The following is a 15,075-nucleotide window of genomic DNA, read 5'->3' as shown; positions in this document are numbered from 1 at the left end:
TGTTTATTACACGTGTCTCTTCCCATGGAAATAATTATGTCACAAAGTTAGCATTGTGACTGTATACTCCAGGAGGAGGAATATATTCACTGTGCAAGGGCTGCATCTAGGAACCTCATTTGTAGTGTACCGAGTGAATGGCTGCAGTATACGGAGCTGATGTAAGAGAAGTGCAGATGTGTGCCTTAACAGGTATAAGTAGGAAGTCACATGTACATAAGGGGCACTATATATAAATTGGAGGGGCTAGCATAGAAGACCGGGCAGTGTGAACATAGAGCTCTGTAATCCACACTAAAATCCATTCAGTTATAGTCTTTGTTACTCCTTTTTGCAGTACAAATGGTCTTAATTATGGACCGGATGGGGCTAGCTCTGCTCATGCTGAATAGCACCTCACTGAATAAGTAGTGCCTTTAATTACAGTGGGATTACTTACATTCTAGTCTATACTGCTTCTTATTCTACCCCCATCACCATAGTATCCAAGTGCATTAAACAATGCAACTAACATCTGTGGCATGTAGTTCATCCTCTCTCTCATCCTCTCACCCAAAGAAGAATTGTGAATGCAGTGGAGTGTTTTGTTTTGATAGGGATTTGGGTGTTGGCGTGGGGTGTGGGGGAAGTTGTTGCTTTGATTTGTTTTTTAATGTACATACTATTATGTGTTTATGTTGGAGAAGGCAAAACGAAGAAGTTTGCCTTGCTCTTGAAGTGGAAAATGGTGAGGTTTGAGATGGTCCTTAGTTCTTGGGGGAGTTCATTCCACTGTCTTGGACAAACCCCCAAGAAACTTCTGTCCCTTGTACAGATGAGCTTTACCCTTATGGATGAAAGCACCATTGTGCCAGAGGAGCAAAGTTGTCGACCGAGGCCTTTTTCCAGTGCTTTAGGTGATCTTTTAGATACACTGGGCTAGACCAGGGATCGGCAACCTTTGGCACACGGCTCATCAGAGAAATCTGCTGGCGGGACGGGACGGTTTGTTTACTGCAGCATCCGCAGGTTCGGACCAATCGCCGCTCCCACTGGCCGCGGTTCACCGCTCCAGGCCAATGGGGGCTGTGGGAAGCGACGTGGGCCAAGGGCTATGCTGACTGCCACTTCCCGCAGCCCCCATTGGCCTGGGACGGCGAACCGCAGCACTACGAAAAGGATAGTTTAGAGTTTTGGGAAAGTGGATATGTGTATGTTTAAGTATGATTATATGTTAGTGTTTATCCTAGAGTGAAAGCTCTTCGTAATGATGTGTTGTGAGATGCAGTATTTAAGTTGTCCACTATGAAAGATCTCAAATACAGATTTGTGAATTATAAAAGGAATGACAGATGAACTCTAATTTTATTATTGCATTCATATCAGAAGGGACTTTCCTATATTAGAGAGTAATTTGCTACTTTCTGGTGCATACAGATACCTTCAGAATCACAGTTTGCTCAAGGACATCCCAGTACTTAGGGGAAATACAGTTCCAGATCTGAACTTTGCAGCTTTGCCGTCTCTCTTGCTAAGTAACATCAAGGTGGTGTCCACTAGAGCTAGGTGAAACTTTTCGGCTGAAATTTATTTGGGTCAAACCATTTCATGAATTCATGTAGATTTTGATGAATTGTTTCAATTGAAACGAAAAAAAATTGAAAATGCCAAAATAGTTCATCTAAATGTCAAATCTCTCTGATTTTTCAGGCTAGAGTCACAAGAAGATTTAGCCTCCATTAACAAAACGACAATGATGGGAAGTGCCCCCTTTTTACCTAATAGCCCAATTGTTAGGGCACTCACCCTGGATGTGGGAGACGCAGGTTCAAATCCCCACTCTGGAGCAGGGTCTAATCACCAGGCTATAAGCTATTCTGGGGTGGGTATCTCTCAATCTCTCCTGTTGAAGTAGATGCAGCTATTTATGCTGCTCTAGTGTACAATATGTAGGTTAGAATATTTCATGCAGATAGCATCCAAATATATATGAGGGCTACAGTTAAGTAAGACACAAAGACCTCATATTTCACCATTTAAAAGAAAGCGCTTGAGTATGGGAAACTGGGAGTCTCTGACTCGGATGTGACTGTATTGTCCCAGAAATGATATAAAATAAATAAACATGGGTAAGCAGTGGTGTGAGTTGGAAAATAGTTCCCACTTATAGACCTCCACTGTATTTGGAGTATCCTTAGATCTGTGAAGTCCCATCTCCAATGCTCAGATAAATTGTTCTAAGGCTGGGTCTACACTACCCGCCTGAATCGGCGGGTAGAAATCGACCTCTCGGGGATCGATTTATCGTGTCCCGTTGGGACGCGACAATCGATCCCCGAATCGACGCTCTTACTCCACCAGCGGAGGTGGGAGTAAGCGCCGTCGACGGGAAGCCGCAGAGGTCGATTTTGCCGCCGTCCCTACAGCGGGGTAAGTCGGCTGCGATACATCGAATTCAGCTACGCTATTCACGTAGCTGAATTTGCGTATCTTAAATCGACCTCTCCCCCCCCCCCGCGTAGTGTAGATGTAGAGTCTCTGTCTCTGCATTTCAACCCAAATGTCAAAGCAGGGAATCAGAGCAACTTCTGTCTCTCAAACAGAATAGGATCAATATGCTTTCTCTGCTAGAACACTGAACCAGAGTATGTCAGCGAGCTTGACACAATAATCACAGTCAGTTGCATTGCATCCATGCCAATAAATAAATGGTTTGTAGCATTTGTAATATCCAGATAAAATGTAATTTTACACTCCAATAAGGTGGTCTGCTTGAGAAAAAAGTGATGCATAATTCTCTCTGGTGTAGATGGATTATATAAATCCCTCATTGTCTGTCTCTGTAGACACTGCCTCTCCTCTCCCATTTACCCCCCCACACCCTCTATACAGATAGTCACTCTAATTTTAGTAGAAGATTATTAGGGGGTCTGTCCAAAGTAATCTGTGTGGAAGCTTGTTCTTGAATGATAGTGCCTATCTCTTCTGAAAAGATGTTGCTAATGAAAGCAATTTTCCCCTCTTTCAGTTGATTTCATAGGTGGATTTGACTCTTACGGCTATCAAGGCCCACAGAAGACATCTCATTTACAGCTACAGCCCATGTATATGTAAGTACTTAACTTCTAAGATATTCTATGGAGTGCTAGGCAGATATTAAAGGATTATTAAACTGAAAGATTACGTGTCTTAAAAATTCAGGATAGGCAGAAGCCTTTCTTGATAGACTGAATTCAAGTTCTGCACTTAACCACTAACATTATCCTTCTTTGCAACATAATGATTTCTTGTGGTGGGGTACCATGTGTCATATTTGTTTTAATAAGACTGATGTCCTGACATGGATTTTACTAACCCTCCCTCAGGCAGACTGAGACTTGGTCTATACTACAGTCTACATCAAACTCCTGGTGTAGACAGTGCTATGTCGACAGGAGGATTTCTCCCGTCGACATAGCTACCACCTCTCAGGGAGGTGGATTAACTATGCCAATGGGAGAAGCTCTCCTGCTGGTGTAGGTAGCATCTTCACTAAGTGCTACAGTGCACCAGTGCAGTGCTATATGTGTAGACAAGTCCTGAGTAAAATCTGACTAAGGATTTGGCCTGGTGATTTTAGCTAAGTTTATCAGAGGTTTAGAAACATATTATGCAGCAAACATAGTTAGCATTTCTCTCATTAGAGCATCTATTCTTTGAAGTGTCCCTCTACTTTCTTTGCTCTCCTCACTTCTGTTTTCTTTATTTTACTGGCATGTTGCTTTTGAAATCAGTTTATGGTATATTTTGACTATACTGTGCGAGTGACAGTTCCCTCCACTGCCTAGAAATACAAGCTGATACATTTTGGGGTTGAGTGGAAAAGAAAATGTCAGCAAAAGCAAAAGACTGGAGCAGATTTTCACTGAAGTCCTTGCTCAGCCTTAGACTGCAACATGGCAATGATTTACAAACATCACCTGTATTAGTGCCAAGCAGAAAGCAAGTCACAGATTCATTACTGCCCAGGTGAATCTTGCCTCACTGCAGTGCAAAGGTGTAACTTTGGGGTTTTGTTTAATATCACAAGCTCATTAGGTGAAAGTATGGCATGTGATGACTTGCAAGAGGGCATCATTTCCTTTGTCCCTTTTCTCTTCCAATCATTTGTACTGAAGGAGAGAACTAAACATAACTAGGCAACATCAATTCAACCCTAGTACCCATTCAAACTGTAATGGAAACATTTAACTAAATCTTGTAATTACTTTTTTAAAAGGAAATCTGCTGATGAACGAGCAGCCATTATTATTTATGTGGGTCTGGTATTTACTTCTTTAATTACTGGTTGTGGACCTCATACTGGGAGGATGCTCAGAACTTGGCCCTTTGTGAAGCATGCTAGTTTCTGGGGGGATTTTAACAGACTTAAATTACAATAGTGCATAGCTCCCATTCCAGCCCAGCTTCAGCTTCCCATCTGTATGTGCTCAAATAAAGATTTTTCACCTGCACTTTGGGCATCATGTTGTACATTTAGAAAATGTTATTTCCTTCCTTGTACTCTGTGTGGCTCATGGGTACTTAGAACAATTCTAATCCTATTTCTTTCTCAGTGTACTATATATTGTCATCAACATATGGAGCCCTCTAGCTGAGATATTATCCCATTCTCTTTATGCTCTCAGTGTTTCTTCTTCAAGAGTAGTTGATTGCATTTACAGAGCCTGCTAACACTGAGTGGAAGGAACACTGGAGCTATAGAAAAGAGAAGCCAATATAAATTTTAAAGCATGTAGCTGAGACAAAGAAAGATATGGTGAATCTTTAAAACTGAATTCTGTTTTATGGCAGTACTGCTTTCTTGCTAGAATGTAGGTGATTTCTTTGCACTAAAAGACAGAAATCAGTATGTAAGTTGATGTTGTTTCCAATAAACCCAGAGAAGGCATATTGTCATGTCCCAGTGACAGTCAAACAAAGACATGTAATGTTTCCCTCTCACCGTACAGTATTTGATCAAGGTTCTATAGAATTTCTACCCGCAATGTTTAACCATCTTTGACAGCATGTGGCAACAGCCTTATACTGCATACTGCAGAGGCAGGCCAGGAGCACACACATGTGTATCCTGGAGCAATGCCTTGCCTTCAGCTCTGTTAACGTGGGCAGATCATTAGATAGTGGAGTGACAAATTCAAATTTCAGTTTAATCAAATTGCAGTTTGACTAGCTCGTAGCACTTTTTAAGATAATACTTAGTGGAAATCGCATCCCTGAAATGATAACAGAAGACTACATTAGGTTGCTTTAAAGCGTTATTTGTATCTTTCGTTTCCCCGTGGCTCTTGTCTACTGGAGAACAGCAATATTAACCCCATAGGATTCAAAGGAAAAGTAATTTTAAAATAGCTAGACTTCACACTACTGTGTGTGGCCAAGAAGATTTCTTTGTTTTACAAACAATCAACACCCCTCAGGACCCCTGTGAAGTAGGTAAAGGATATGTACATATTGCTAAATATGCTGTCAGCGAAATACAACCATCTCTGGGTTGGAATGTAGCAGCTGTTTAACAGTGCACAGAAACACGACACAACGGTGCAGGAAGAAACATGAAAAAGAATAGTGAGTTCAGTTTAAACTGCAGGGGAGAATTTAGATAGTCTGAAAGTAATTGCTCAACTCAGAATGTGGTTTGCCAGTGAGGATTACTATGCAGATCAAATTCTGACTTGGGCAATTACATCCCCCTTGCCTAAACTGAAATCAGGCACAAACCATGGGCTCATTATTGACCACAAGTGATCAAGACCTAAATTTTGTAACTTATATGAAAACATCACAGTTCCCCTTAACACCATGTTGGGTTCTAGGCTCAGCACTGAACTAGAGGAAAGAGCACCATCTATTGAATCAGCAACACCACTTCCAGCAGCATTGAGCACTTCCTTGGAGGTCCCCTATCCATCCCAGTGCTGCTTAGTTTCTGAAATCTTCCAGGATCACAGCACAAGGCGGTATGTTTTCTGGACATATATGGTTAATCAAATCCCACTCTTCAAAGTATGTATAATTTCATCACTTGCAGGAATTAGCTAAATACATTGGACTAGATTAATCCATTTTGAGGAAATCTTCAGGTTGTGCAGAGCTGCCTTAGAAACTCCGACACCATCCACCTTCCTGGCCTCCAGTTGCAAGGAAGATTCCTAGTAGAGAGGGAGTGTGGTTTGGGCATTCCTACATGCAGTGCTCCCAGGCTGCTGAAATAAACCCTTGGAGCTATGGACAGCCTGACCAAAATTAAAGCATCTTTAAGGCTGCTCTAATTTATGCCAGGCATAAAGGGCACATAAAGGTGACTTAAAGCCACCTATGCAGTCTCCTTTCTCCATTCTTGCACTGAATGCAGCTCAGCTGGACCTGAGGATATGCACCATTGTGTCTATGCAGAGAGAGAAGAGAGGTGGCCTTCCTCTGTAGTACTAGGTATCAGAGGCAGATATTTGTTTATTTATGTTGTAGTAGCACCTATTGGCTCCAGTCAGGGTGGGGGTACAATTCTGTTAGGTACTGTGCAAAAGCAAAGGAGGACATACTTTCTTCTCTGACAATATAAATGTTCAGGGATCTAATCTGAGTATGGCTGCTCCTGTGTGGAGCTCATAAAGCTTGTTGAATTGTGGATTACAGCACGGATTTCGATATTGAGTGCAGAGATTCATCCCCACATCTTAGTTACATCTGTGCAGTTCCAAGGTATTTGTTAGCCTTCACCAGCAAGTTGTTCACAGGAACTGATTGATTTTGTGGATTATGATGGGAGAATTCCATCAACCTGAATTTTTATTTGTATTCTAAATATCTATTATGTTTATTATTTAAATGCCAGCAATGTGCTCCGCACTGCACAAGACTCAAAAGACAGGCAGTTGTGTACAAATCATTTTCCTTTCCTTCCTTCCTAGTCATACTCATTTACAAACTGTCTGACCATAGAAATAGGCTATAAAAGCTGCCCGAAAACATGCAGTCTAAATAGAACCAAACAGAGCCGGTATCCATATACACCTCTATCCCGATACAATGCTGTCCTCGGGAGCCAAAAAATCTTACCGCGTTATAGGTGAAACTGCTTTATATCGAACTTGCTTTGATCTGCCGGAGCACGCAGCGCTGCTTTACCGCGTTATATCTGAGTTCATGTTATATCGGGTCGCGTTATATCGGGGTAGAGGTGTACGTCATTCCCAGGCTAACACAGCTGATACCCCACAAAGCAGCTTCATGGCATTCTGTGTTGAAGATGCCAGTGCCCACTTTCAGACAATAGGACAGGAGTGTGCTCACGGGCTTTGCATGATAAGACGAGGGAAATGAATAGTCCAAAAATGGAAGAACTGGCATGGAAGGCAAACTGCACAGTAGGAGTTGCTTGGTGGCACTCGAATTAGTGCCAGTGAAATCCAAAAAAATGAGGGCTGTCGATTAATCGCAGTTAACTCACGCGATTAACTCAAAAAAATTCATCACGATTAAAAAAATTAATCATGATTAATTGCAGTTTTAATCGCACTGTTAAACAATAGAATACCAATTGAAATTTATTAAATATTTCGGATGTTTTTCTACATTTTCATATACACCTCTACCCCGATATAACGCGACTCGATATAACACGAATTCGGCTATAACGCGGTAAAGCAGTGCTCCGGGGACGGGGGGGGGGCTGCGCACTCCGGTGGATCAAAGCAAGTTTGATATAATGCGGTTTCACCTATAACACGGTAAGATTTTTTGGCTCCCGAGGACAGCGTTATATCGAGGTAGAGGTGTATATTTTATTGTGTTGAAATTGAAATCAAAGTGTATATTATTTTTGGTTACAAAGAAATAGTATTTTTCAATTCACCTCGTACAAGTACTGTAGTGCAATCTCTTTGCCATGAAAGTGCAACTTACAAATGTAGATTTTTTTTTGTTACATAACTGCACTCCAAAACTAAACAATGTAAAACTTCAGAGCCTACAAGTCCATTCAGTTCTACTTCTTGTTCAGCCAATCGCTAAGATAAACAAGTTTGTTTACATTTACAGGAGACAATGCTACCCTCTTCTTATTTACAATGTCACCAGAAAATGAGAACAGGCATTTGCATGGCACTTTTATAGCTGGTATTGCAAGGTATTTACATGTCAAATATGCTAAACATTTGTATGCCCCTTCATGCTTCGGCCACGATTCCAGAGGACATGCTTCCATGCTGATGATGCTTGTTACAAAAATAATGCGTTAATTACATTTGTGACTGAACTCCTTGGGGGAGAATTGTATGTCCCTTGCTCTGTTTTACCCGCATTCTGCCATATATTTCATGTTATAGCAGTCTCGGATGATGACCCAGCACATGTTCATTTTAAGAAGACTTTCACTGCAGACTTCACAAAATGCAAAGAAGGTACCAATGTGAGATTTTTAAAGATAGCTACAGCACTTGACCCAAGGTTTAAGAATCTAAGTGTTTTCCAAAATCTGAGAGGGACGAGGCGTGAAGCATGCTTTCAGAAGTCTTAAAAGAACATCACTCCAATGCAGAAACTACAGAAACCGAACCACCAAAAAAAGAAAATCACCTTCTGCTGGTGGCACTGACTCATAATGAAAATGAACATGCGTCAGTCCGCACTGCTTTGGATTGTTATTGAGCAGAACCCATCATCAGCATGGACACATGTCCCCTGGAATGGTGGTTGAAGCATGAAGGGACATATGAGTCTTTAGTGCATCTGGCATGTAAATATCTTGAGATGCCGGCTATGAATGTCATGAGAACACCTGTTCTCACTTTCAAGTGACTTTGTGAACAAGAAGCAGGCAGCATTATCTCCTGCAAATGTAAACAAACTTGTTCGTCTGAGCGATTAGCTGAACAAGAAGTAGGACTGAGTGGACTGCAGGCTCTAAAATTTTACATTGTTTTATTTTTGAATGCAGTTTTTTGTACATAATTCTACATTTGTAAGTTTAACTTTCATGATAAAGAGATTGCACTACAGTACTTGTATTAGGTGAGTTGCAAAATACTATTTCTTTTGTTTTTTTACAGTGCAAATACTTGTAATCAAAAATAAATATACAGTGAGCACTGTACACTTTGTATTGTGTGTTGTAATTGAAATCAATATATTTGAAAATATAGAAAACATTCAAAAATATTTAAATAAATGGTATTCTATTATTGTTTAACAGTGCGATTAATCGCGATTAATTTTTTTAATCGCTTGACAGCCCTAAAAAAAATACTTTGAGTTTTGGAACATGGTTCTGCACTGTGTGATCATTGCCCTGGGAGAACGTCGGAGGGCGGGCAATGCAAATAGAAAGTAAATAGAAAGAGATTTTCCCTATGTTGTTCACAATAAACATGTTTGTTCAAGAAAAGAAGAGATGAAACAAAAAAAATCCCTGTCTGATGCTGAAGCCTAATGCACTGGAGAAATTGTTCCTTGAGTAAAGATTTCCTTGTCATTCTATTAGGTCTGTGAGCCTGAGTTATCTGTCATGTATATGCTACACAGAAATATTTGTAGGCTTTGCTTTTTGGTTACATGCAGTTTATTTTATGGAGGAACCTGAGCTCTGAAATTCAGATCAGGAATCCAAATGTCCCCAAAGAATGAGGAGGTTTGGATACAGTGACCCGGTTTGGTCCATCTCTAGTTTGGTTGTTTGGCCTCCTTCTCTGTTTCCAATTTCCTCTGCCTGCTAAAATTGCATAATCACTCTGACTGTATTGGTCTCCTAGCCTAATGCTGCAGCTACATGTCCGGGTGACTGAATACTAATTTCACATACATTAGATCAAAGAACTAAAGTACATTGTGCCATTTTGCCATTCACATTGTCTGAAGAGCAGATGTAAGCAAGGCATAGGTCTAATCAGCAGAATAGGGCCCCTGATATGTAGCAGGCCTCATAATGCCCAATTCATCACAGTGATATGAATATGATATGATATGATTGTCTCTTTCAGCTGAAATACCTTAATTAGGACTTATATTTGAATAATTTAAACAATACGAGCAAAGTTTCACTCAAGTAAACTACCATTGAACACCTGTATAGCAACTGGTACCAATACAAGTTTAGCCATAGGACTCTTACTAAAGTCAGCTGGAGCTGTGCAGCTAAAACCTTGCACAATTACTTTGCTGAGGTAGCCACAGGTGACTTAACTATGCAGCTGCTTTTCAGCCATTCTGTTCTATGTACCAAACCATTTTTTTTTTCTAAAGGCATCTGCATTTTGCTGGATTACTATTGTTCAGGTCATCCTCCAGGTTACACATGGTCAGCAGCCTCAGAGGATTACATAATTAAATACTGCTCCTACCCAGAATCAAGGTTTTGAGAACCTGCATCAAATACCTTGATAATATTTTAAAAGATGCTAGAGATTATTTGAGCAAATCACTTGCCTGTCCTTTCTTTCTGTGCACACATGTATTCAATCTGTCTGACCATACAAACGGGGTATTAAGGCAGAGGAAGTGATCTCTGTTTCCAGGAGGTTGTTTTGGAAAGGCTAGTTGCACATGTTTCCAGTCTAGTGGGTGCCTGAAGTGAAGGGAGGTGATGCATCAATCCATCTATTAGTTGGTTACAAATATCGTTTTTTCCCTTGTCTCTCGTTTAGGTCAAAATGAACAAGGTGACTTCTGTGTGGGGGCTGAAGGACCTTTCAAAAAACTTGTTTCAGGATGGCCCCCTGTGTTCTACAAACAGCAAAAAAACAACCTTTGTGTTTAAAAAAAAAAAAGAACGAGCATACGCTGAGACAGAGAAACAAAAGGTGCATTCGACCTCTCTTTCCAACAAGTACAGACAGAGATGCACATTACCCCATTCTTGGATTTCCTGAATACACAAAAACAACTGCCAGGCCTTTGGAAGGTTCAAAAGGAGAAGCATTGGTGCCATCTGCTGGCTATTACCTGTGTTTACTACCTTCATTCCTACTTATTTGAGTTATGAAATGATTTCATCCAATTCAGTTCTTTCTGAGACCACTTGCACCAAGTCTCCTTAGTCATTATAATATTTAAAAAATACCATGATGACCTTGTAACAGAAGCCAATAGACAGCAAGTTGTTTGCCCTAAAGGCTGTACAAGTACATACTTGCCTTAACCCAACTAAGTTGCACATCAGAGAAACTCAGTGCAGGCTTACTGAAGCGACTTCCTTTAGATTCAACCTGCTGCTGTTAATTCTGAAAGATTTTTTTTTGTGTCAGGGAATAAGGCTCTGTTGCTCAGCAGCTCCAGAGTGACCACGTACGAAAACTGCCAGCTAACTGAAAAGTGCTTTACTAATGAGCCTCCACAATGGTCAAGAAAACAAACAGTTTATAATGCTTAAAAGAGAAATAGATCTCTGGGGTTGGGAAAGGGGTAAAGGGAATCCCTCATTAAACCAATAACTGAACCTACTGGAAATAAACAACAGTGTTTCATAACCCCACTGTTTTTATTTATCACACTGTAGGTGCTTTTATAACTAACTCTAAATATGTCTTTTACTAACTACAGAGACATCTGCAGATTTCTAGCAACAGAGGCCAACTGAATATGTATTAGCTACGTTTACTCTTTTATATCTAATTTCAATTGAAAATCCTATGTAAGTGAGCATTCTTTTTTCTAATTGCACCGGAAGGGATCTAACTTCTTTTGTTTGTTTTGGTTGGCGTAGAGTGGGGAGGGACTAGCTGCATTGGTGAAATATTGGAGAACTTTTTGTGATATATTTGGGGATTCGTTGTGTGTTAGAATGTGTATTTTATCTTCCTGTAAAATTGTGGCTGAAAAAAACTGTGCTGTTATGTAGTTGGCAACAAGATGCCTTTGGGGATTTTACTAGTAGGTCAATGTGTTTATGACATATTCTGAACTCATAGGAACATTTGTTTTGTTCTGAATTTGATCTGTATTTTCAAGCACTTAGGCAGCTTTCATTAGAAAAAAAAAGATTTTGCTCAGGCTTTTCAGGAACTTGAATTGTCATTCCTTCTTTGTTCAGAAACCGCCCAGACAAATGCACACACCGGCCACACATACCTGACAGCCACGTGTGCTTGAGGGCATGAGTGTTCAGTGCTTGGAAAGGTGCAAGTCGTCACAAAGCGACTCTTTTCCTAGCTTGCCAAACCTTCACAGTCTCTGTGGCTTATAGGTACTGTTGCCCTGTGCACTAACTCTACTTATCCATTGCTATAGAAATTGGCGCCCTTCGCTGTGTATGCATGAATGTAATGTGTCACAAACAATAAATCTGGACAATGACAGTGGAACAAGCATTCCCCACTAAAAATAAGATACAAGACAGGTTTAGGAACTATACTTACATTAATTCTGTAAGATTTTCTATATATGTGTGTGTGTATGTGTGCATGTATGTATGTATGTATATATAATACACACCTACATATATTGAGGGAAGATGCATAATGTTGTGGCTTGAACATGGAGCTAAGAGCCAGGAATTCCTGAGTTCCTGATAAGCTATGTGACCATAGACAAGTCACTTAAGCCCTGGACCAGCAAATCCCTTAAAAACATGCTTAACGTCTTTGGCTGAATTGGTGTCTTCTTCAAAAAATTTCCTATGTGGGCGCCTAAATTTAGACCCCCTAAATCTATATTTAGTAGAGCTGGCTGGAAATGGAATTTCCATTCTATGGGAAATTCCGACAGTTCAAACTTTTTTCATTTGGAATAAAAAAAGCTGAAATTTCTTGCAAAAAAAAATATCTGACAAATTTTACGTTGAGGCCATTGAAACAAGGTGTTGCTGTTGAATCATTTCGTTTTGATCATGTTGATTTATTTCCTTTAGACTTTTATATTTGATTAAAAATTAAATGTTTATATATGCATATAAATTAAATATAAAAGTCCAGATGAAACTAATCAAAATGTCTAAACAAAACGAGAAAGTCAAAACAATTCATTTTCACTTCTTCCTGTCAAAAATATTGTTCCAATTAAACATTTTGATTTTAACACAACTGCATTTTTCGTTTACATTTTTTTTTACCAGCTCAAGTATTTAGGCACCTAAATAGTGGCCTGATTTTCAAGGATATTGAGCAGTCATGGCTTGCATTGACTTTCCATTCACATTGAATGGGAGCTATTAGTGCTCTGCCCTTTGAAAGTCAAGCAATTTATTTCGGTGCCTCAGCATGGATTTAGGAGCCTAACTTTAGGCATCTAAGTTAGAAAAGTTTGTCCTTAACATCTCTCTGTTTCAGTTCCCCCGACTATAAAATGTGAATAATAATAACTACCTCACATAGTGATTGTGAGGATTAATTAATGTTTGTGCAGTGCTTAGAATTACTATGTAAGTGCTAAGTATTATAAATAATGTGTGTATATTTATATATTGCATATGTACACACATATGTATACATACACTCAAGTATATAGAGATATATACACATATATAAAGTAGGCATTCATATTCCTGCTTAAGTTGCAGTGAAAGCACTAGTATTTCAGGACTGTTGACTACTACACTAAAGGATGATGTTTTGGAAGCAGTTTGGAGCACAGTAGTGTGAGAATATCTGGAATGACATTTTTGATTTGTACAGCTGTATCCGCCTCAAAATCCAGTAAAGAATGTTATTTTTCTAGGCTGGGTTTTTGTTATAAAGCTAAATATTCAGAAGGCAAGAGTTACAATCCAAATGTGTCTTTTTTCTTTTTTGCGTTTGTTAATTCTGAATGTATTTTTAACAAAAGTGATTTTTTTTTACTTACTAGTGTAATTTGAATTAAAAAAAATGGAAAAAATATAGGTTTCCAAGCTATTCATGGCCCCCTGCTACTATTCACAACTTGCAAGAAACTTAGAATTACAGTTCCTGGCTGAGCAGCAATACAGAATGAGGACTCCATTTAAATTTACAAGATTCCCATCCTAATCTGTGCAATACATGGATGTGTCAGTGCTGAAAAGAAAGTGCCAGGTCATGACATCATTTTAACTGAGTCATAGGTAACACGTATTTTCATTATCTCCTGACACTAAAAGGATTCTTTTACCAGGCTGGCTGAAATAGACGCATTGTCATTTAGAAAATGTCTTTTTATTTTGTCTACTCATCAGGAATTTTAAGTCTATGACAGGTTTACAGTTACCAACAGTGCTAAGTACTGTATTAAGTAATCCTTGTTAAGAGGGAGCTATGTAATATGGATTTTTCCACTGCAGTTCATTTTTTAAAATGCTGCTTCATTTGCCCATACAGTGAAATAACACAATAAAATGAAAATATGTCTTAAGCAACCACTTCAAGGGACTCACAAAAACTACGTGCTTAATAAAGGTGGCCCAGAATTCTATTCAGTATGTTTAGGGATACTTCAGGGTGGTTTCTTAAGATAGGTGATTGCTTAGGAAGAGTGGCCTTCTGTATGGGTATTTTAATCCTTTCATTATTATTGTTCTGTGCATAGGTAGTGTGTACATGATACATTTCAGACATGTGAGAGGACAAGATCTGTGTCCCAGAATGCTGGTTATGGTACTCAGCTATTGTGTAGCATTTTGGAAGGGGTTGGGCCAGACTATAAACTACAAATGTTATACGCGGTGATTCCTGGTTGTATCTAAATGGAGCTTATCTATTAACTCTGAAGCTGATGCTTTTAATCTTTTTAAATACTGATGGCCGCCCCGCAAAAACAGTGAAGCACCCCCTCTCACATACACAACCTTTAATATACCTTCAGAATGCTATACAACATTCAGTGTAAAATCAAACCTGAAGTCCTGGACCATTTTTATTTTCCAGAAAGAATTAATTGTCTGTATTTTTCTTCTTAAACTTCATTAATCAGAAAACAAGTTTGTTCTTGCGAAGACGTGTAGTGAGTTTAAACCTGGCTGAAGGTGACTCATGCATTCATCAGGTTTGTATTCTAGTCATTCCCTTACTATTACAGCCCCCTTGTATTGTATATGGATTATGGACTTCTCTGAATCGACATTGAGCCTAAACCAGATTTTATTAAAAGAACTCTGCTCGTTAGATATGCTGC

General features: G+C 39.4%; 1 protein-coding gene across 2 annotated transcripts in view; it reads left to right on the top strand.

The window, feature by feature from the left end:
• The window catches only part of NKAIN2 (sodium/potassium transporting ATPase interacting 2), a 750,023-nt gene extending 736,319 nt beyond the window's left edge, over positions 1 to 13,704 (top strand). Inside the window, exons 6-8 of one of the 2 annotated variants that reach the window (XM_034765750.1) lie at positions 3,008 to 3,089; positions 5,835 to 5,978; positions 10,659 to 13,704. In XM_034765750.1, the coding sequence (XP_034621641.1) occupies positions 3,008 to 3,089; positions 5,835 to 5,978; positions 10,659 to 10,668 (236 nt within the window). In that variant the 3' untranslated portion in view covers positions 10,669 to 13,704. The remainder of the gene's footprint in view (positions 1 to 3,007; positions 3,090 to 5,834; positions 5,979 to 10,658) is intronic. The other variant, XM_034765752.1, reaches the window with a different exon arrangement.
• Positions 13,705 to 15,075: the final 1,371 nt, after the last annotated feature.

The sequence above is a fragment of the Trachemys scripta genome, chromosome 3, assembly GCF_013100865.1.
Source record: "Trachemys scripta elegans isolate TJP31775 chromosome 3, CAS_Tse_1.0, whole genome shotgun sequence".
NCBI lineage: Eukaryota > Metazoa > Chordata > Testudines > Emydidae > Trachemys > Trachemys scripta.
This window is presented reverse-complemented; position numbering and strand designations above follow the sequence as displayed.